The following is a 24,086-nucleotide window of genomic DNA, read 5'->3' as shown; positions in this document are numbered from 1 at the left end:
TATTTCTTGAATATTTAGGGCGGATCATTATCACTCGTAACTATGACTTCAGCAAGTCCAGGCGAGCTGACAGTTCGCGATCTTTAGTAAGTGTTAATGGCACAGAAATTCCCATGTATTTTGTCAAAGATGTACTAGACAGTGACAGTGATATTGATTTTAGCTTTTGTGATAGGCTACAAGAAAGAGATTTCATCTCCAAGATTCCATCCACAGACAAGAAAAAAAAATGCTAGCCACCGATTAGTGTTGTGTCAGAGAACAGGTGTTAGGAAAGATGTAAGAACTACGTGCGGTGCTGCGGAAATGTGTCCTTGTGCTTCAACTCCTGTTTTGAGGCATACCATTCTATAGTCAACATTAAAAGGTAAGATAAAAATACATTTTATTAATATTTCAAGAAAAATATTTTTTTTCCAAAACATTCAGTAAAATAAATACAATGCATGTTTGATCAAAATAATTTGGATAAACTACGTCCATAATGTGCGGCGGGCATTTTATGCTTGATGACAATTATCATCCATAATGGGGAAACGCTTAACAATTGAATTAATTTTTTAAGGTGCAAGATTTGCAGGAGTCATCTCTTCGAATTTCAACAGAAGTGAGGATGAAATCCTGAATGGTAAGGACATTTATAAATTACAACACTAATAAATTGTGGAAGAATTTATTTAAAATACTATGCAATATTGTTTTTCAATTATATAATAATATTTTCATGCATAAATTTTAAGAGGAAATGGCCACCACTCCGATTATGGATGATTAGGGAGGGGGTTCCTCAGATGAAGTTGCTGCTCACCAAGCACACCACCATCAACCACACCAAAAGTCTGCACACCACCAACAAGACCAACAGTGAGCACAGCTATCAGAGTCATGCTGGATGAAACAGAACAAATGAAACACTTAAATGACAGTAAACTGCAAAGGTTGGTGCTGTCAAAACAATTTGAAGGTTTTGGAACAGAAACATAAAAGTTTTGTTACTATAAGAAAAACTAGCTAAAGCAGAGAGAAAGAGACATGGAAAGAAAAAGAGAAAAGGAAACAGAGAAGGAAATGGAAATGGGAAGGAGAGGGAAAGAGAGAAACAAGTAACAGGTTATGAAGGTGATGATAGCGTACTCTATTGTCTGTTGTAAATCTACAGTATTATTTAAAATGGAGGTTCTTTGTTGATAATGAATTGATTAGTAAAACAAAGTTAAGAACTAATACTGGTGTATTACACTGAAATAACTAAACCTTGAAATTATTCCTTTCTCGATAGACTTAAAGGAACATTATACTGCATATGGTAAGTCATGGATAAATGTAATCTTATAAATAAAGTTGTTCGTGTCTGTTTCTCTGTTTGTTTGTTCCACCATCATGTCGAAACGGCTGGATAGATCTCAACCAAACTTCATATTTAGAGTATACTCACCCCGGGGAAGGTTTCAATATGCATATCAACCAAACTTCATATTTAGAGTATACTCACCCCGGGGAAGGTTTCGATATGCATATCATTTTAAAATATTTGAAAAGACGGGGGTTTTATAGGAAAACCGTTTTTCTCTTTTACTATTATAGGCAAAATATCGAATTTGTCGTATAAGGACGAGACAAAGCTCAATTTAATCCTCTTGACGCAAAGAGCAAAACTCGGTAAGCCCTATGGGCCCGAAAACCATGTTTTAAGGCCCTAAAACCAACCGTTACGGAGATATTGGCACCACACTACCCCTGCTCTAGGAATTGGATAAAGAAATGAACTGCCGTAACCATGGCAACGCCAGCTCCAGGATTCTAGAGCAGTGAGATTATGTATGTACGTTTGGGCATAGCTGCCAACCAAAACTGGTACAAATAAGACTTAATATCTGGAAAAAATATACTGTTGTGTAAGGCACTCATAGGACTCCTTTGGGCGGGGATGGGGGTGAAGTACGAGTATAAAAATCTTACTATATATAGAAATGGAAGTGTGTGTGTAAATGACACATCTCCTCCTAAACCACTGGAGCAATTTCAACCAAACTTGGTACATTTATTACTTACCATCGGGAGATGATCACTGTGGGAGGTATGCCATCCCTAGCACCCTTAAGGGAGAGGGTCAGAGGGCGGGGGGGGGGGGGGGGGGGTAGTTACAATAATAATCAAGAATAGTTTCGAATTCATAGTTTTCGGGGTCACTGAGTTGAAAAGTAATACTCTAGAATTTTTAAGTCCAGCCCTCTTTTAGGTGGGGAGCAAGGGGGAAGGGGTGAGATATAGAAATAATTAAAAACAGTTTCGAATCCATAGATTTCAGGGTCTCTGAGATGAATAGTATTACTCCGGATTTTTTGCAAGTCCAAGTGGGGAGCGAAGGGGGAGAGATATAAAATTAATCGAAAAACTACATATAAAAATATTGTCTTCTTCTTCTTACTATATATAAAAATTTATGTATGTGGGTGTGTGGGTGTGGGTGTGTAAATGACACATCTCCTCCTGAACCACTGGAGCAATTTCACCAAACTTGGTACACTTATCAATTAGTATCAGGAGACAAACCGCATGAGGGTAAGACACCCCTAGCACCCTTATGGGCAGGGGGCAAGGGGGGAGGGTATAAAAATAATCTAGAATATTATTGAATCCATAGTTTTCGTGGTAGCTGAAATAATTAGTGACACTCCGAATTTTTTAAAATTCATGTTCAGGCCCCTTTGGGGTATGGATGAGGGGGAGTGAGATATAAAAATAATCGAAAACAGTGTCGAATCTAGTTTTCTGGGTCACTGAGATGAATGGTGACAATCCAGATTTTATATCTCTTAGTGGTGGAGGGCGGGAGGGGGACAGTCTCATTGACAGTTGAAATCCTGTACATCGTACCTATAGTGCGATGGCTAAATACATATAGTTATCACTTATTAATTTTTGACAGGATCAAATACTTCCCAGTCGATTCGAGCTTCCATAAGGAAGAAGTTTTACTCAAAAATTAAATAATCTAAAACTTGAAATCAAACACATCTAAATAATTTTAAAACTCATAATAGATCATAACATATCAATCTGCAAGTCAAAAAGGAATTCTATAAAAATTCACATCACACATAACTAACTGGTAATGCAAATCTTAAAGGTAAATATTCAGAAACTATCCGGGCAACGCCGGGTACTACAGCTAGTTTATTAAATAATTATTGCACATGAGACAATTGTTATGTACACTGAACACTCAAAATCTCATGATTAATGAACAAAAAGTATGAAGTCGATTGATAAAAGTCGCCAAATTTGACACACCTAATGTTGTAAACCATATGTTGCTGTTGCTATTTCATCTCACCTTTGTTGTCCCCGCTCTTTAATACAAACACCATCATGTTCAACTGTCATGTCTTCATCCTTAGAAGACTTTGATTTCAAAATCTTCATCTTGGATATGCTTCACGACGTTGTGGAGAATGAAACTGTATAAATGACAGATGGAACCTTCTATGTGGCTATTCTAAGGCATTCGATAGGGTGGAACATGGGAGACTACTGGCAAAAATGAGTGCAACTGGACTTGACAAAAGAGTGACTGAATGGGCGGCTATGTTTCTAAAAAATAGAACTCAGAGAATTAGAGTAGGTGAAGCTTTATCTGTCCCTGTAATAATTAAGAGGGGAATTTCTCAAGGCAGTATTACTGGACGTGTATGTTTTCTTCTACATATCAATGATATATGTAAAGAAGTGGAATCAGCGATAAGGCTTTTTGCAGACGATGTTATTCTGTACAGAGTAACAAATAAGTTACAAGATTGCGAGCAACTACAAAATGATCTCTATAATGTTGTGAGATGGACAGTAGGCAATGGTATGATGATAAACTGGATTAAAAGTCAGGTTTTGAGTTTCAAAGTCCTCTCAGTTTTAATTACTGTGTTGATGGGGTGAAAGTTCCTTTTGGGGATCATTGTGAGTACTTAGGTGTTTTTTTTTTCTTCTTTACGTCGCACCGACACAGATAGGTCATATGGCAAAGATGGGATGCAAATGGCTAGGAGTGGGAAGGAAGCAACCGTGGCCCTAATTAAGGTACAGCCCCAGCATTTGCTGGTGTGAAAATGGGAAACCACGGGAAACCATTTTCAGGGCTGCCAATAGTGGGGTTCGAACCTACTATCTCCCAAATACTGGATACTGGCCGCATTTAAGCGACTGCAGCTATCGAGCTCAGTACTTATGTGTTAATATAAGGAAAGATCTACACTGGAATAATCACATAAATATGATTGTAAATAAAGGGTACAAAGAAATGAAGTTGTAGCGTGATCCTTAGTGATCCATTTGCTTGTAAAATAAAGGGTACAGATCTCTGCACATGGTTAGGAGGGTAATTAGGGGTTGTAGTAAGGACGTAAAGGAGAGGGCATACAAGTCTCTGGTAAGACCCCAACTAGAGTATGGTTCCAGCGTATGTCACCCTCATCAGGATTACTTGATTCAAGAACTGTAAAAAATCCAAAGAAAAGCAGCTTGATTTGTTCTTGGCGATTTCCGACAAAAGTGTAGCGTTACAAAAATGTTGCAAAGTTTGGGCTGGGAAGACTTGGTAGAAAGGAGACGAGCTGCTCATCTAAGTGGTATGTATTGCAAGCTGTCCACTTCATGACTGTATCAATGAGTTAAATCAACTTATTACATTAAATTACCACCTAATCGATACTTTATTACATGCCTTTGGCAAAATTATAAAAACATCAACAATCACAGTACATGTTTCGACCACTTAGTGGTCATCTTCAGCTGTGTCCAAAAAATTTTAGATGATAATACATGGATTGTAAGCAAGTTAAAAACCTTGATAATTTCCCCCCCCCTTCCTTTCCATGTTCAGTATAAAATAGTAATAGTAAATGATCAAGGTTTTTAACTTGCTTACTATTCATGTATTATCAAATTATCATCTAAGTTTTAAGGACACAGCTGAAAATGACCACTAAATGGTCAAAACATGTACTGTGATTGTTAATGTTTTCATAATTTTGCCAAAGGCACACAATAAAGTATCAATTAGGTGGTAATTTAATCTAATAAGTAAAGTGGTATGTCTCGAGCTGTCAGTGGAGAGATGGCGTGGGATGACATCAGTAAATGAAAAAATGAATAAGTTTGAGTGGTGTCTTTAACAGTAGGTCATGCTATTTGCTTTACGTCGCAAACACACAGATATGTTTTATGGCAACGATGGGATAGGAAATGCCTGGGAATTGGAAGGAAGCGGCCGTGGCCTTAATTAAGGTACAGCCCCGGCATTTGCCTGGTGTGAAAATGGGAAACCACGGAAAACCATCATCAGGGCTGCCGACAGTGGGGCTCGAACCCACTATCTCCCGATTACTGGATACTGGCCGCACTTATTTAAAAGTAGGAAAGATCACAATATGAAGATAAAGTTGGAATTCAAGAGGACAAATTGGGGCAAATATTCATTTATAGGAAGGGGAATTAGGGATTGGAATAACTTACCAAGGGAGATGTTCAATATTTTTCCAATTTCTTTGCAATCATTTAAGAAAAGGCTAGGAAACAACAGATAGGGAATCTGCCACCTGGGCGACTACCCTAAATGCAGATCAGTAGTGACTGATTGATTGATTGATTGATCGATCGATCGATTCATCTTGCTTTGCAAAATAGGAAAGCGCTGCTTTACTTGACCACAGCATCTTTCTATCATGACTGGGACTCTTATGATGCAAGCATTATATACCCTCTGTTCAGGAGTGACAGCATTTTGAAACTGAGTCATGAGCAATGGCGAGATTCCATAACCTGCACTTCCATGATGTTTAGTCATAACTCTGTAAACATTGGAGTTTCACTAAACTCAGGAGTCATGGATAGAGCCAGGCCATGATACATCTAAACTGGTGAACTGTTCCTTTCCGTTGCAAGTAGCCTGTACATTAATGCTACGGACGCCTTTTCTGTTAATGAAGTCAACCCCGTGAGCAGTTGGCTTTTTAATTTGTACACGAGTACAGTCCACAGCTCAGATAGCATAACAGAGGGTAAAATGTTGCCACTTAGTCTGCGCTTCCTACATTTCAGTAAAATTTTTTGTTGCAAATTTTATCCAGTAATCCGCAGTTTACTTTTTTTCTTTCTTTTTTTTTTTTTTTGCTAGTGGCTTTACTTTGCACCGACATAGATTAAGTTTTATGGCGACGATGTCCGACTCGTTGGCTGAACGGTCAGTGTACTGGCCTTCGGTTCAGAGGGTCCCGGGTTCGATTCCCGGCCGGGTCGGGGATTTTAACCTTAATTGGTTAATTCCTACGGCACGGGGGCTGGGTGTATGTGTTGTCTTCATCCTCATCATGACGCGCAAGTCGCCTACAGGCGTCAAATAGAAAGACCTGCACCTGGCGAGCCGAACCCGTCCTGGGATATCTCGGCACTAAAAGCCATACGACATTTCATTTCATGGTAACGATGGGGCAGGAAAGGCCTAGGAGTTGGAAGGAAGCAACTGTGGCCTTAATTAAGGTACAGCCCCAGCATTTGCCTGGTGTGAAAATGGGAAACCATGGGAAACCATGGAAAACCATTTTCACCTCATATTCACTGTTCCGTATCAATGCCAATATCATATAACAACCACCTCAAAAGGAAATAATTCTGGTTCCACCTTATTCAATACTGAAGATAGAACCAGAATTATTTACATGCGAGGTTATTACATGATGTCTTCACCAACTACACTCTGAAACCCAGGGTCACTAACATAACACAGAAAGATTCTCGTTTTTTATTTGTTTGTTAGTGCATCGCCTCTTGTTTCTTTGGACTGTCCAAGGAAATGCTCCACTAACCATTTAAAATGTTCCTTACTGATCCTATGAAACACTCTGCAGTCGAGATGATTCTCTGCAAAGCTGATATAATTTCCTGTTCTGATTGACCACCATCAAAAACTCTGCCATTCTATTGAGCTTGACACTACTGCTTGGAGTCATCTGCTGAATTATCTCAAGGAAACATGAGCACGCACTAACTGGAATGAGCGCCTGCTCTATCCTTATTCACCATAAATCTGTAGGACCCACATTACTACCTGAGTGACTGGAGTGAGTGTTCAAGTGCACAGGTCTGCTAAGAGTGACTGCTAACGATCAGTGGTTTTTATTCACCTCAATGAGAGTGTCCATTCTAAATTCATGAGTAAGGGTATGTGCTCATTTTTATTGCGTGTCTGTTTTGGAATCTCGTCGTGTTCCATCATGGCAAGCCATCCAGCAGTAAAAATGAAAGCAGGGTTATCCCTGTTTCATCTATCAGGTGTCGGATAAAGTGAAAACTGCGTAAGGTGCTTGATATGTTCTTCTGAAAATCAAATCCACATTAGTGACCAAAATATACCAAGATATAATTTATGGAAGAACAGTGCGAGTACATGTTTATCTTTTGACATGAAAATTATCATCTTTAAAGAAGTATTTGATGTGTGTTTTAACTCATTACTGGACTACTATTTCAATGTTCACATTTGGAATTATGTTATGAAGCACATGGCATCACGAAGCTCATGATGGGAACCATGGTAACTTAACATGTACTGGAACTCAAAAATTGTACTTGTGAAAGGGAAGCTTGCCCATCATGTAAAATGATGCGTTTGCTTTTCATTACCTTATTAGCTGCCTCAGTGCATCAGTGGTAGTGTCAGCCTTCGAATCCCAAGATAGTGGGTTCAAACCCGACAGATGTAGTTGGATTTTTGAAGGGCAGATAAAGTCCATTCGACACTCCATTCTGATAAATTTGACCATAACAGGAGCTATTTATTCCTGTAATGACTTGTATAATCTCATTTAAAAAAAAAGAAATTTGGCAATAAGATATAAGGAACATGTTAATGCTGTTAAATATAGGATATATTCAGCAATGGGAGAACACATGGTAGAAAATAATCAAATTCACAGACATTAATAGCAATATGGAATTAATACATTTGACCCTAAAAGGTAAATTCATGAATGTTTTAGAAAATTTACTTTTACGGTTTTCAGAGACACCAAGAGAGATTCAGTTTACTCTGCCATCTAGTACGCCTAGAGTAAAATGGAACGTTGAAAATGACAAGCAGAAAGCCAGTTGGTGTCAAATTAAAATGTCTGCGTATGGTAGCTGAGACGATTGCCTTATTTAATTTGAGCAGTGCCATTGGTTATAATCTTAGTAGTAAGCACCACAGTCCTTTAACTTAATTTGCATTTCTTATCGATTTGGATTTGTAACTTGATATTCTAAATAGTACTCTTGCTGACATTACTGAAAATCTTAATTTTTTTTTTTTTTTACCAAGGTAGGTATTATGATGTACATATTGATTCCCAAAGGGAACCTGAACTATTTGTCCTGAGTAAATTACTAATTCCTAATTTCATAATGTCCAATAAAGGACCATTTATAATGAAAGGCAGGATGTGTGATCTAAGAATTAGTTCATATTTTTGCTCCATCATGCTGTAATTAGTTTCTGTACCCATTGTGCTCCACTAATGAAGTTTACTCAGTCATTTGCATGTGCTGGTGTTTAATGTAAGGACATTGTAGTCCTTATGAATTATCCATTGGCTGAAGGCCCTTTTCTTGGTTATGTCCTATAATTAGTTATAGGCCAGAAGAATTATGTTCAAGCCCTTTGATTGCATTAAGTTTTATTTGGGCGGTATGGTTTTCAATAATTCTACATTCCTTTTATTAGATCCTCCATGAATGAAGGAGCTTCAATTCATTTAAACTTCCTTTTAATCATCTTTTTTGGGTTCAAAATATGTAATAATTATTTTACAATTAGCAGATTTTTATCCTGTTTGAGTTTATTTCAAGCATTAAGCTTTATTCTCTTTAGATTAATCTTGGTTTTATCTTACCTGTGTAGGACAACGTAAGTTAAGTTTACCCCCTTTAAAATAGAATATAGGACAATGTTATGATGAAGTATTAGGAATTGCCATCCTTTGTGGGGCTCGACGTGCTATTTTCCTTCATTGTTTTAATCCTCCTCTTTATTGTCCAGTTACCTCTCTCCTTTTGTTCTGTCTGAATGGGAATAGTCACCTGTAATGGTTCTATTGTTTTCTGTCCAGTATGTGGGTGGGTGAGTTTTGTTTTTTGGTTGTTTCTTGAGGTTGGTTGTTGTTGATTTGGTTTGATGTAGATGTACCCAGCCATGGGAAATTTTGGGAAGTTTTCTGAAGTTTGATTGATCTTTTGTGATTATCTGCTTCATCTACCTTGGTGTTATCTGTAAGTTTTCTTTTCTTCTCCCTTTTAATTTCAATTTGTTTTTGGTGTTGTATTTATATTGCTACTCAAAATTTATCCTCGGTTCTAAGGTGACATTATTGATATTGTATTTGTATCTTTTCTTTGAGTTGTCTAATATGGTGGAACGATATGTTCCATTATTTCTTGGCTTTACATCTGAAAAACAACTCTAGCCTTCACCTGGAATTAATGATAATTTGTAATGAAAGATGTAATTTGGTGTAGAGAAGGAAGCCATTGACTTAAACTAAGATCTTAGTATTTAATGATTAGTTTGGGATTCTGTTAGCCTTTTTCATCAATTTCATTTCTCTCATCCACATTTTATCTCTTTTAATTATATTTTCTAAATTTATTATATTAGTCAGCATGCATGCAGTAGGACTAACTTCTATCATAAAATTTAAACTTGATAATAATAATAATAATAATAATAATAATAATAATAATAATAATAATAATAATAATAATAATAATAATAATAATAATGCTATTTGCTTTACGTCCCACTAACTACTTTTACGGTCTTCGGAGACGCCAAGGTGCCATAATTTAGTCCCGCAGGAGTTCTTTTACGTGCCAGTAAATCTACAGACACGAGGCTGTCGTATTTGAGCACCTTCAAATACCACCAGACTGAGCCAGGATCGAACCTGCCAAGTTGGGGTTAGAAGGCCAGCGCCTTAACCGTCTGAGCCACTCAGCCCAGCAAATTTAAACTTGAAAGCATACAGTAGTTGTCATTCAGTACGCAAATTATGTACACTGGTGGAAAATGAAATCCCAATGCCAAGAAGACATTACTTTAGAGGAATGAAATTTAGGCTAAGCAATTGTCTAGGCAAAGTATTTATTTGATTAAAGTTTCCAGGTCACAGGTTCAAGTGCGCACGAAAAGACATGTGACATTATGGTACATTAATATCCACTGTAGTCACCACGATTTCCAATGCAAGCATGCAAATGTGCGTGCATTGTGTTGTCAAAAAAGAAAAACAGTCATCTCCGTACGGGCCATGAAGGCGCTTGGAGGGGTGGAAGGTGAATGCTTCTACTATCCGTAACCTCAGCACTTGTTGGAGTAGAGTGGTTGGTTCTATGCCTGGCCGTCTTTGCCCCAAGGAATTAAACCTGGTACTCATTTTTGATGCAGGATGAATGAACCTGAGGACCATATGCACGTCCAGAAGTGAAAATCTTGTTTCTTAAATTTTGACTTCTTGACAGGAAATTGAACCCACGTCCTTTCAGGTGAACCGAGCACGCCTTTACCATCTCGGCCAGGCAGCCCCTGCATTGTGTTGTTGAGGTGCTGTATGTCATTTTGTGGGATGAAGTTCCATGCCTGTTGCACTTGGTCAGTCAAATCAGCAACGATTAATGCTTATATTGGATGGCGCTGGATTTGTCATTCCATAATGTCCCATACATGCTCATTTGGAAACAGGTCTAGTGATCTTGCAAGCAACGGCCAATTGGTCGACACTCTGTAGAGCATGTTGAGTGACAGCAGTGGTATGAGGATGAGCATTATCCTGTTGGAAAACACTGCCTTGATTATTGCGAATGAATGGCAGCACAACCAGTTCAATCAACAGTCCGACATACAAATCCACCATCAAGGTTCTTGGGATAACGAAGAGAGTGATCCTACTGAAAAAGGAATTTGCTCTCCACACCATAACTTCTGGTGTAGGTCCAGTGTGTCAACGCCGCAGACAGCTTGGTTCCAAGCACTCGCCTGGCCTCCTCCTTACCAACCTACGACCATCACTGGTACCAAGACAGAATCAGCTCTCATCTGAGAATACTACTACAGATCTCCACTCCGCCCTCCAATGAACTCTATCTTGACACCACAGAAGTTGTAGGTGGCACTGATTCGAAGTTAGTGGCTTGAACGCTACAGTACATCTTGCTGAGAGCAGTCTCACAAGTAAGCCATGCAGCAAATACAACAATCTCTTGAATCAGTGCCTTCCCGTAACTATTGTTGCCAACAAAGATGCACTGTGGACATATCCCTGCCAAGTCTTTCTGCAATATCACAGAAAGAACATCCACCTTCTTGTAGACCTAGTACACGGCCTCATTCAAACTCGGTGAGCTGCTGGTATAGCCTTCTTCGCCTCCTTAAAAACATGTTTGACTTCTACCTGCCTCACAATTTACACACTGGACAATGACTAATGCTCATGAAGCGCATATGTAAAGCAAACTTGCTTTGCAAGGTCATAGTGGCGCTATTGGCACCACTTTCCATCGACTAACGTACAAATCCGAATAGGTGTCATCATTCAGATGTTCAAACACGCCTCCCAACTTTCATTTAGCTAGCACAACACCCTTTTTGGTGTTGGGATTTTATTTTCTGCCAGTGTATATACAAACATTTCTTCCAAGGTGGTCACCTTTATTGTTTTTAAGGAGTGGGTTTTCAGCATGATTTTCCTGTGGAGAGTGAGGTGGGGTTCTCCCAAGGTAAGGTTTTTCTATAATGAAGTGATCATGGGTCTTGTATATTTATGTGTCCTTCAGGTTTTCCTCCTCTGTGTTCTTTTCCAACTCAATTTTAATACTGCTCACTACCCATAACTAATGGATTACATTACTCTCTCTTTAGTCCGACATTTCACCAGTCCAACACATCCCATAGTCCAACACAACAACATTTGCACAGTCACTATGAAAAAGAGGGAGAGCACCAAGTAAACAGCATTCAGTCACTAGTTCTTTGTTGTATTGATTGTACAATTGAATTAGCATGCTTTTTAACACTGCATCTTTATTTTGTTAATGTTAGTTTTGGTGTTAGTGGTATCTGTTGTACAATATGTCACAAGCAGGAAAAGGTTAAAAACGTAAACACAAGACACTGACTGTGGTTGAAAAGGCTGAAATAATTAAGAAACTGGACAAAGGAGAAAAATTTAACAAGTTTCTTTTTATGGCATTGGACATGCTACCATTTACGACATTTTTAAAAACTCGGGATAAAATTGAAGCGTTCGTAAACAATTTGAACAACAACAGCAGCGACAGGAAAGTAAAAGAAAACTGGTGAGTTCCCCTCAGTAGAGGACTCTTTGTACACATGGTTCCTTCATGAGCGTAGTAAACACACTCCCATTTTAGGGGATCTTATCAAAGAAAAAGCTGATTATTCTATACAAACATAATGTAAAAAGATTATTTCCATGCAAGTACTGGATGGCTTGATAAACTTAAAAAGCAACTTGCGATCCACTTGCAAACTGCAACAGGAAAGACTATCTTGTGAATTTGAAGATGTTGAGCCATATAAGAAAAAAAATGTAGAAGAATTAAATCTTCATCCTGATCAGATTTATAATATGAATGAAAATGGATAATTCTGGAGACTTCTCGCAAAAAAAAATGTTTGTCCACAAAGCAGATGCTAGTGCTCCTGACAACAAAATGTCAAGAGACACTCATGTTTATGCCATGCTGTAATGCTAGTGGAATGCACAAGCTCAAGCTACAATTATAGGGGTTCAAAAATGTTAAATTTCTATTTAATTATAAATACCGGAACAAAGCTTGGATAACAAAGGACTTGTTCAACGAGATGTTTCACGAGGAGGTTGTGCCAACAATTAATGAATTGTGCCAACAGTCAAAATGTTCCTTAAGTAGCAACATATGCCTCAGCAAGCTTTGTTAGTTTTAGATAACTGCTCAGACATCCAGATGAGGATGAACTTCAGTCCAAAGATGGTTTAATAAAAGTTACGTTTCTTCACCCCCAATGCAACCCCTTTACTCCAACCTAAGGACCAGAAAGTCATACAGATTAGAGAGAGAGAGAGAGGGGGGGGGGGGCATCATTCAGTCACTGAAAGACACTTAACATAAAATATATTGTTCAGAACCTTGGTTGGAGTTGGAAAAGTGTGTCGACCAAAGTGATGGTAACTGTGCGGGGCAAACTGTGGCCAGATCTCCCTTTATTCATCCAGTACAAAAAGAAATAGAAAGAAGATGAAGTAACTGAAAGTGATCTTGATCCTGCAAATGACAAGGAAATCATGCAGCTCTGAAGAGATTAGTACCACAGATTCGTAAATCATCTTCTTCTTCTTCCTGATATGTTTCTGTTTATGCAGGTCGTTCACAGAGCCTCTTCCAATGTTCTCTTTTTTTCCACATCCTATCATTCATCACTGTCTGCCACTGTCGTCCTGTCCGATTTATGACATCCTCCACCTGATCCCTCCGTCTTGTTCGTGGTCTTCCAATTGGTCTTCTTCCAGATTCTGTCCATTCCAGAGCTCTTCCTGGTAATCTTTCTTGTCTTATTCTTTTGACATGGCCGAATCATTTCAGCTTATTTCTCTCCATAGTTTCTTTTAGAGGATTGTTCTGTAGCATGTTTCGATGGTTTCACTCCTTGTTAAGTCCAACATTCTACTCCATACGTCAATTATGGCAAATAATACGATTTATATAATCATGATTTTTGCTTTGGTAGGTACTTTCCAATTTCTAATTATGTCTGATATACAGTAATAAAATTTTGAGCAATTTCCTATCCTCTCCAAAATTTCTTCCTTGATGTTTACTTTCCCAGTTAGCTTACTTCCTAGGTATTTAAAAGCATTAACTACTTTAAGAATTTTTCCATTACACCTAACATCCTTTATTTTTTTGTTTTGTCTACTGGTTTTCATTACTTCACTTTTCGTTAAACTTATTTCCATGCCTGCTTCTTCAATTGCCCTCTGCCAGGTATTCAGTTATTCTTCCAATTTTTGTACATTTTCTTCCCATATCATTACATCATATGCTATGACTTCCATACCATTTGCTGTTGACCCTTGGTGAACTTTCCTCATTATGTTGTCTGTCTTAAATGCTGTCTGTTTTGATGTAAATAATAATTCCAATATAATAACATGTAAATGGCTGGCTGTTTGGATATGAAGACAAAAATTGTCAGCCAATGAGTGATTATGAGATCGTTCAAGATGTTTCCACTACATGATGAAGGACAATAAGAAAATTTGCCACAAATTCATGTTGTACATCATAGTGATGCTGTGAGGGTGTTTTCAACACGTGTCAAGTGGGCTGAGAAAAACAACATAGCAGCAGCCAAGTTTTAGTTGTAAAGAGACTGCAAAAGCAGCAGCCAAGTTTTAGTTGTAAAGAGACTGCAAAAGAAAGTTCTAAAAACCTCCTTAAAAGCAATTTTATTTTCCAGGACAGGCCTATTGCTGTAGAAGATGGACTTTAAGAAATCAATCATGGCACCAAATTGCTTTTCATTGAATAAAATGTCTCATTTAACATGTCTTTACAAATAAAGGGTTTTTTTTTGCTAGTTGTTTTACGTTGCACCAACACAGATAGGTCTTATGGCGACGATGGGATAGGAAAGGCCTAGGAGTTGGAAGGAAGTGGCCACGACCTTAAGGTACAGCCCCAGCATTTGCCTGGTGTGAAAATGGGAAACCACGGAAAACCATCTTCAGGGCTGCCGACAGTGGGATTCGAACCCACTATCTCCTGGATGCAAGCTCACAGCCGCGTGCCCCTGACCGCACGGCGGTTACAAATAAAGTACTGATTTTCATCCACTCATAGGTCTACACAGTATTGTCTAAGGGTTTTTATTTTCAACAAAGAAAATAGTTTTCATTTAAATAACTCTCTGTTTTCATTGAAATTCCAGTAATCTCTATAATCCGACAAGGCCCAGTCCCATACGCGTCAGACTAGGGAAAGACTACCGTATAATAGGACACAAGTTAACTGACTAGCTTTCACAAACACAGGAACAGTAAGTGAGAAAGAAAAAGAACTGAAGATAATATGAGGACAACACGAACAAGATAGCCAAAGGGTAGGACTACGGATCAGCATTGCTAAGGCAAAGTTACTGAACACCACCGGAGACTGGACAACACCAAAAAGCACCATGCAAAAAATAGCCAAGTACATGGAAAATACGTAACAGGAAGAAACAGGGGCAGAAAAGGGATAAAAGAGTGGGTGAAGAGGATGGGAACAGACTACCTTGCAACCAGAGAAGTGTACAGCAAGAACAACATAATAACAGATGTGGAAATCAGATACTACAAGGCAATGGTGAGGGATGTGGTTCTGTATAGGGCTACGTCACCAACATTGGGAGGACATGGGGAGGAACAACTGGAGAAAGGGGAAAGAACCATGGGAGAAAGAAGAGAGAAAATTTCTAAAGAAGATACTGGGACGACAAGGAGGAGGTGGAAGATGGGAGAAGGATTAAGTGATGATAACGGAACACAAGAACAATCTTGCAAGAAGATTTACTGGACTTGTTGTCACGATGGACATGAACAGAATGATGTGAAGAGTATGGGAAACAATAGGAAGGACAAGAGAAAGAAACAGGAATCATGTGGTTTGTCAAACTCGGGAATAATTGGTCTGAGATGGTGAGCAAGGTGGAAAGAAAGAAGAACTGGGGAAATAACTCCACACCAACCAAAGTGCCAGAGCTAAACAATAGAGAAAGATAACAGGGACAGAATAGAGAAGCACCAGTGGGGGAGACAAGGAAAGAGAAAATCTAAGAAGAACAATAAGAAAGCAGGGAGGAAGGGGGAGGGTGAAGAGGTTCTGGGAAGATAAGAAGTTGTTGTGGTGAGAAATTGAAAGGAGGTACAAGATAGAGGAGGAGAAAAAGAGAACTGCATAGAAATCTAAATAAGACAACTGCTATTCAGAACAATAGCTCAAACAAACTGAAATGTTCTTGACTATGAAGAAAAAAAATCCACAAAGGGCAAATGAGAATTCAAATTCTGATATAAAGGTGGATCTTGGAGGAGGGGTGCAATATTGAAAATACAGAAAGTGACTGCAAATCTACTCCTTTGATTGTTGTCATTTCTACTCGAAGATTAATCCTAAAGCTTGCAGACTTGTCTCTAAAAAAAGTGAGGTTATCAATAAATTTTCTTCTCCTCTAATCATTCTAAAGCTCTGTGAAGGAAACCCACAAGGTACAAATTTACAAATAATTCTTGGGTTTCAATATGTTTTGACCTAAGTGGTGAAATATCCAACTCGATGGCTGAATGGTCAGCGTACTGGCCTTTATTTCAGAGGGTTCCAGGGTTTGATTCCCGGCCGGGTCAGGGATTTTAACCTTCACTGGTTAATTCCAGAGGCTCGGGGGCTGGGTGTTTGCGCTGGTCCCAACATCGCTGCAACTCACACACCACACATAACACTATCCTACACCACAATAACATGCAGTTACCTACACATGGCAGATGCCGCCCACCCTCATCGGAGGGTCTGCCTTACAAGGGCTGCACTCGGCTAGAAATAGCCGCACGAAATTATTATAGTGGTGAAATTTGGCTATTTGAAGAACTTCAGAAATAATAAATCAAGTTTTAAAAAATTATGGTGTTTTGTAATTTTATATTTCCTCTTTCATCTATACAGGGTGAAGCGTAATTCGCGCACTTGGGCGTCGCAGCGCGACTCCTCACATGCCAGCAATAAAAAAATGTCTCCTACAAAATTTCATCTTGCGAGTATATCCGGCAGAAAAACGACGAAGATTAGCAATCTGGCAACACTGTAACCACATGTAGGGTAACTACCTCTGTCAGCAGACATTACTCGTATTGTACAGTTGGTGCAATGGATAGAGTTTTGGTTAGCATGCAGGAGGTCGAGTGGTCGATCCTGGGTTGAGGCGTGTTTTTTATTTCGTAAATGTAGTCCAGGTGGTATGGTATCTGGCATCTTAATCGTCAACAGCGATTGCAGTGGGTCCTCTAGAAACCATTTGCACTTACATACTACGATCCTAGAAATGGACGAACAATCGTTTTCATTGGTCAGCTTTGAAAGGCGCCCTTTCCACGTCGTGGGCGTGAATTTATTCGCACCACTTCATCTACTAGATGTGAAACCTGTTTTCTTTGTAGCCTCCCCCAATGGTCCCATAGATTAGTACCAACTATTATTCTTGCCTCGTTCAGGTCCATTACATTTCGTTAGGGGCTTACGTTACCAGTAGGAATAGCAACGTGCTCTGCGAATAATGTCCAAACTCGGTTACAATTTGTATGTGTTATCACCATGGTCCCAATAATTCTGCCTTTCAACATTGCGTGTTGCGTCTGGTAACCGCATGCTGTTTAGTACGTATCTCAATGTATTATTATTATTATTATTACTATGTTGTAAATGTAGGATACATGTGACCTCAGAAACGGTGTCTTACTGTATCACAGTAGGTACTGTCAGATGGAAATTAGCAAATAAAAAATGCGCCTCAACCCAGGATCGAACCATCGACCTCCTGCATGCCAACGAAAAACTCTACCCACTGCACCAACTGTACAGCACGACGTGGACGTGCTGACAGCAGTAGTTATCCTACATATGGTTACAGTGTTGCCAGATTGCTACTCTTTAACGTCCGTTTTCTACCGGATATACTCACAAGACGAAATTTGGTAAGAGACATTTTTTTATTGCTGGCATGTGAGGAGTCGCGCTGCGACGCCCGAGTGCGCGAATTACGCTTCACCCTGAATATATAAAATTGGATGTTGGTATATTTGACGTTAATAGACTCAAAAACTACTGGACCGATTTCGCTGAAATTTTCACAATTTGTTCTTATTACATCTGAAAGGGATTTTGAAGTGTTTGAACGAAATTGGTAAGGTAGTTTTATTATTATGAGTAATTTGATGTAATTTTATTCAAAAGCAAAGCTGTACCAAGACTGGATCGACTTGATGGACAGATTGTCGCTTGGCGACAGCAGCTTACGCTATACCATGATAGTCGGCTAAATTAAATGGTGTAAGGTTTTTAGTGCCGGGAGTGCCCGAAGACATGTTCGGCTCGCCACATGTAGGTCTTGTGATCTGACTCCCGTAGGCGACCTGCGCATCGTGATGAGGATAACATTTGCTGTATATAGGAGGATGAAAACACGCCGCATTGACTTACAAAGTACCTTTCTTGATAGGAGGTGCATTCTTATGCCTATTATTTTGAAATAGCAATCCAACATGCCGTGATCGAGATGTACTTTCATGTCATAGTACGAACATTGATAGGTCTGCCCATTTTGAAGAATGTAGCTGTGTATTAGACGTGTAAAATATATAAGAAACTTTTAAAAATATAGAATATCAACAATGGAATGACAAGAGTTATCACCCCCTCCTAACGAAGAGCAATTGGGGGTTCCCAACGAGCAAAGGCGAGTCTATGTAATCTATAGGTCTATAGGTGGGTATGTAGATATGGATGTATTGCATCTCCTCCTATACCACTCGAGCGATTTCAACCAAACTTGGTACACTTATGACTTAGTATCAGGTAAAAACCTTGTGGGGGAAAGACACCACAAGCACCCTTAAAGGGGGGGAGCCTTGGGGGACGAGTTAAAAAAATAATCGAAAATAGTGTTGAATTCATAGTTTTTGGGGTCGCTGAGATAAATAGTGACACTCCGGATTTTAAAGTCCAATTTCAGTCCCCTTCGGGGCGGGAGCGAGGGGGAGTGAGAAATAATAATAAGAAGAAGTTGACGAATAGAAAATAGAGCCGAATTCATCATTTTCAGGGTGGCTGAGATGAATAGTGATACTCCGGAATTTGTTGAAGTCCAAGTTCATCACCCTTTGGGGTGGTAGGGACAAGGGGGGAATGATATATAAAATTAATCGGAAATAGTGTCGAATCCATAGTTTAAGGGGTCACTGAGATGAATAGTGACACTCGTTTTTTTTATTAAAGTCCATATTCAGCACCCTTAGCGGGGGGAGGGGGCGTGAGATATAAACATATTAATAATAGAAAATAGAAGTCGAATCCATAGTTTCGGGGTCGCTGAGATGAATAGTGACACTCCGGAATTTTTGAAAGTCCAAGTTCATCACCCTTTGGGGTGGGGGGCGAGGGGTAATGATATAAAAATAATCGGTAATAGTGCCAAATCCACAATTTTCGGGGTCGCTGAAATGTATAGTGACGCTCCGAATATTTTGAAGTCCAAGTTCATCACCCTTTGAGGTGAGGGACGAGTGGAGAGTGAGATATAAAAATAATCGGAAATAGTATCGAATGCATAGTTTTCGGGGTCGCTAAGATGAATAGTGACACTCCGGAATTTTAAAAGTTCATATTCAGCACCCTTAGTGGGGGGGACGAGGTGGGAGTGAGATATAATAATTATAGTAATAGAAAATATAAGTCGAATCCATAGTTTTCGGGGTCGCTGAGATGAATAGTGGCACTCCGGAAATTTTTAAATTCAAAGTTCATCACCTTTTGGGGTGGGGGTGGGGCGAGGGGTAATGAGATATAAAATTAATCGGAAATAGTGACGAATCTATAGTTTCGGCGTCGCTGAGATGTATAGTGACACTCCAGATTTTTAAAAGTCCATGTTCAGCATTAAGATAAGAATTTCGTAGTGTTCCCTATTGAAGCGAGTTCAGCGACCTTGGGGGGGGGGGGGGGGGGTGTGAGTGAGACATAAAAATAATCGAAAATAGTGTCGAATCCATACTTTTCGGGATGGCTGAAATGAATAGTGACACTCCGGATGTCGTTTAAGTCCAAGTTGAGCCCCAGTAAGCAGGGTTGTGAGAAGGGGTGAAGAAAAGAAAATGTGCAAATGACCGAGATTTTGGGTGTTTGTATGCATGTCAAAGCATAGGTGTCTACTAAACTTGGTACAATACTAAATTTATTTAATAAATTCACACTATCTGTAAAAAATACTGCAGGGGCAAGACACCCCTAGAAGCCCTAGGGAAGGGAGCGAAATATAATCATAACTAAAAACGACCGATATCAGTGTTGAATCCATAGTTTTCTGGACTACGGGAGAGATTTCAGCCAAACTTGGTACACTTATGACTTACTATCGTGAGACAAACTGCGAGGAGGTATGGTAGACCTAGCACGCTAGGGGTGGGGTGGGAAGGGCTGAGATGTAAAAATAATCGTAAATAGTGTGGAGTAGTGAGACAAATATTGATATTCCGGGCGTCGTTCTGTGTATGTTTCTTCCAACATAGCCCTCATACAAAATTGGTACACATATGACTTACTATCTGAAAAAAATACTATTGGGTAAAACACCAGTAGCACTCCTCGTGGAGGTGGTGAAATATAAAAATAAACGAAAATGACTGATATTAATGTTTACGAGTTCACTGAGTTGAACTGAGACACTCTGGATGGATAACTCATACTTCACTGCAACTGGTATGGAGGTTGAGAAGGGGTGAAAATGAATGTAAAAATAACCATTAAAAATTTTAAAATAATAGAAAATAACCGATATCAATGTCGAATTCATTGTTGCGACTCCCTGAATATCGTTTAAGTCGACGTTCAGCCTCCATTGGGATGGTACACTGAAAGGGGTTTTGTAGTGAATAGTATAAAATGATAGAGATTAGTGTTGAATCCACTGCGTTTGGGGTCTCAAGGCTGATTGGTGAGAGTCTCAATGACAGTTGAAATCGTGTAGATCATATCTATACCGTGATTGATAAATACATGAATGAGCTTCCACAAGGATAAAATTTTACTCAAAAATGAAATCATTTAAAACTTGAAATCAAACACATCTAAATAACTCTAAAACTATATAATAGATGGTAAAAATCCATATCCCAGAAAGGAATTCTATAAAAATTCACATAACATAACTAACTGGTGATACTAATCTTAAAAGTAAACATCCTAAACCAACCGGTCTACGCCGGGTAGTACAGCTAGTAAACTATATAATATAATCAGTATGTCTCACCACAGCAGCAGCTGAGTTTGTAGACTGCTTTTCATTGTCAAACTGTGGATGACAGCCACTCCTGGAAAAGAGAGATATGAAACATAAAACACAAGATGAGAAAAGATAAAGAAAAAAAGGAAAAAAACTATAAACCAGCTTTCTATTCCCATATGTACCATCACCACGAAATGAAACCGTTTCTCCAAAATGAATGTGATAACTGCTGAATATGAAAAGTAATATTCTACGTACTGGTAGTGTGAAAATGAAAATCCTCAGCCTGTTTCCAGTCATTTGACCGGGTCAGGAAATGGTATGAATGAAGCTCCCATCTACATCTACCGGCAAGGATAGGAATTGTGTCGTACACCTCTGGGGCAATGATTAACACGCGAGAGCTTGTACCCACGGCAATTTGCCGCACTTTTTAAATATTTGTTAATAATTTTGTTGCTAGCCGCTGTAGGGCTTAGGGAGCTCGTTTTATCCCTCCCCTCCCTCTCTCCCGCCTGACATTGATTATCGTCAGTGTATTGCCTGCTGCATTCCGGAGTAGTTTAAGTTTTCTTTCACTCTCGCATCTGCATTGGCAAATTGTCTTCGAGCGATCCCTCGCGTAGTGTATTCTTACATGACTGCATTTCCAAGAAAGTTTCTTAAGTAAAGTTCATGAGGTTTATGGTGGCTTTCAGTGAAGTGTGGTGCTGCAGTTTTATCTTGAATTGTGACCAAATCATTAATAGAAATGTACAAATGCAAATGTTGCGGCAATTTGCTCATGCGTGACCTCTTGCGTTCTTTAAAAACTCACGTAATTTTACCAGATTTTACAAAAACATTTCATTAATTTTTTACATTGAGAAAATAAGGTTACTGGGTAATTATGTTAGTACTAGTTGAAAGGCAGTTAAACATGGTACATTTTTATATTTTTATCAGAGCATTCACTGCAAAAGGAAAATAGCAGCTTATTAAAATATTAAGCGTGAGCAATTTACCTTCGCGCAACCTCTCGCGTTCTAAAACGGGTGCGACCTCTCGCGTGTTAATGACTGGAAGATGAAATTATATTGGAGAGCGTTGTCCACCACTAATCTCACATGGAGTGACCAGGATTTCAACCACGGAACCCAGCGGTGAGAGGCCAGCGCGCTGACGCCTGAGCCACAGAGGCTCATTGTATGTAGTATAACTTTCTTATTCTTTTTGACAAATGGTGCCTGAACTATTACAGTTGTTAATATTTTAAACACTGAGTGAGTTGGCTGTGCAGTTAGGGTCGTGTAGCTGTGAAACTGCATTCGGAAGATGATGGGTTTGAATCCTACTGCTGGCAGCCCTAGAGATGGTTTTCTGCAGCTTCCCATTTTCACACCAGGTAAACGCTGGCCTGTATCTTACGTAAGGCCACACCTGCTACCTTCCCAGCCCCAGCCCTTTCTAATCCTTCCATTGCCAAAAACCTTTGATGTTTAGTGCAACGTTAAAGCACTAGCAAAACAAAATTTTTCATCTAGGATAATTAGGCATACCTGCTGCATCTTCCATGGACTTCAATTAAGATAACTGGTCTCGTCTGCCAAGCACAAACCATTACCTTTCTGCTTGTAGTACCTCTAATATTTAAGGTGTTCTGTGAATAAGCAGGAAATTTGACTGTCCTATCCTCGTGTTTCTTAGTGCCTATACCATTACGTTTTATTTACTTTCTTAGAATTAGCAGCAGCAACAGCAATATACCCACATTTTGCATGCGTTTCAGTTCACTATGGCTGCGGTAGTAAATACAAGGTGCGTTCCATAAACAATGCGACCAAATTCATAAAAAATCATTTATTGAATATATTCGTACAAATAATCATAAATTTTCAAAATAGCACCCTCTTGCGTCGATACACTTCTGGTGGCGGTGTTTCCATGCCTGGAAGGCATCCTGGAAAGCCTTTTCCAGAATGTCCTTCAGATTACAAACCATTATTCTCGTCATTATTCCGTATTGAAAAATAGCTGATCACTAAGTTTATACAAGGAGTAATCTTAGTACCATCTATTCAATACAAATTTATTCCACTATAGTGTGGTTAAATACACATGGAAATTATCAGAAATTTCAAGTACATGTTTCGCCCACTATTTATTGGGCATCATCAGCTTCAATTAATCTTAAAACACACATGGTCTAAGGAGTCATAATAACTTACGTAAAAAATATTGATGAATATTTACAAGTGTTAATACTGCGGATGCATAATGTTTACAGTAAAAAAAAAATTGGTATTAAAACAGAACGTATACTAAAATCACTTTGAAAAAATGATGTGTTCATCTAAAAGTAATAGTCATATATTGTTTTTAAAAAGTAGTCTATGTCTGACACTGAAATGGATCTTCTTGATGAGAAGCTTAATCAATATATATTAGGAAAACAGAATATCAAAAATAAGGCGTCAACAGGGTAAGAACAAGACGGTTAAAAGATGCAGTAAAAATTCATATTTGTGGCCAATATTTAAAATAAGGATGGAAAGAAGTAGTTGAATTGAAGGCAGTGTAGTTTATGACGTCTTGGAAAGTTGGATTAAAATAGTGGTATGTCATGAAGTGCTGAAAAAACATCGAAGAATTTGCCGTAAAACGCTGCTAAAATATCGAATAAAAGAAGGTAGGCTGGACGACAAATTCATGTAACAGAAAATGCCTCTTGTAGACGTGGATGTCCATTGTAAACAATGTTGTCAATTTATTCTCAAGATGTAATGTATGTCCGAATGTATCTGCAGCGTTACATACCACTATTTTAATCCAACTTTCCAAGATGTCAAACTACACTGCTTTCAATTCAACTACTTCTTTCCATCCTTATTTTAAATATTGGCCTCAAATATGAACTTTTACTGCATCTTTTAACCGTCTTGTTCTTATCCTGTTGATGCCTTTTTTTAATATTCTGTTTTCCTAATGTAATATA

The 24,086-nt window shown here is 38.8% G+C and overlaps 1 protein-coding gene across 3 annotated transcripts in view; it reads right to left on the bottom strand.

The window, feature by feature from the left end:
• Positions 1-665: 665 nt before the first annotated feature.
• LOC136864568 (uncharacterized) overlaps positions 666-24,086 on the bottom strand; it is a 170,975-nt gene continuing 147,554 nt past the window's right edge. For all 3 annotated transcript variants that reach the window (XM_068226062.1, XM_067141762.2, XM_067141744.2), the window contains exons 7-8: positions 21,137-21,197; positions 666-888 (exon numbers count right to left, since the gene is read on the bottom strand). In XM_068226062.1, the coding sequence (XP_068082163.1) occupies positions 823-888; positions 21,137-21,197 (127 nt within the window). In that variant the 3' untranslated portion in view covers positions 666-822. The remainder of the gene's footprint in view (positions 889-21,136; positions 21,198-24,086) is intronic.

The sequence above is a fragment of the Anabrus simplex genome, chromosome 1 (assembly GCF_040414725.1).
Source record: "Anabrus simplex isolate iqAnaSimp1 chromosome 1, ASM4041472v1, whole genome shotgun sequence".
Lineage (NCBI taxonomy): Eukaryota > Metazoa > Arthropoda > Insecta > Orthoptera > Tettigoniidae > Anabrus > Anabrus simplex.
This window is presented reverse-complemented; position numbering and strand designations above follow the sequence as displayed.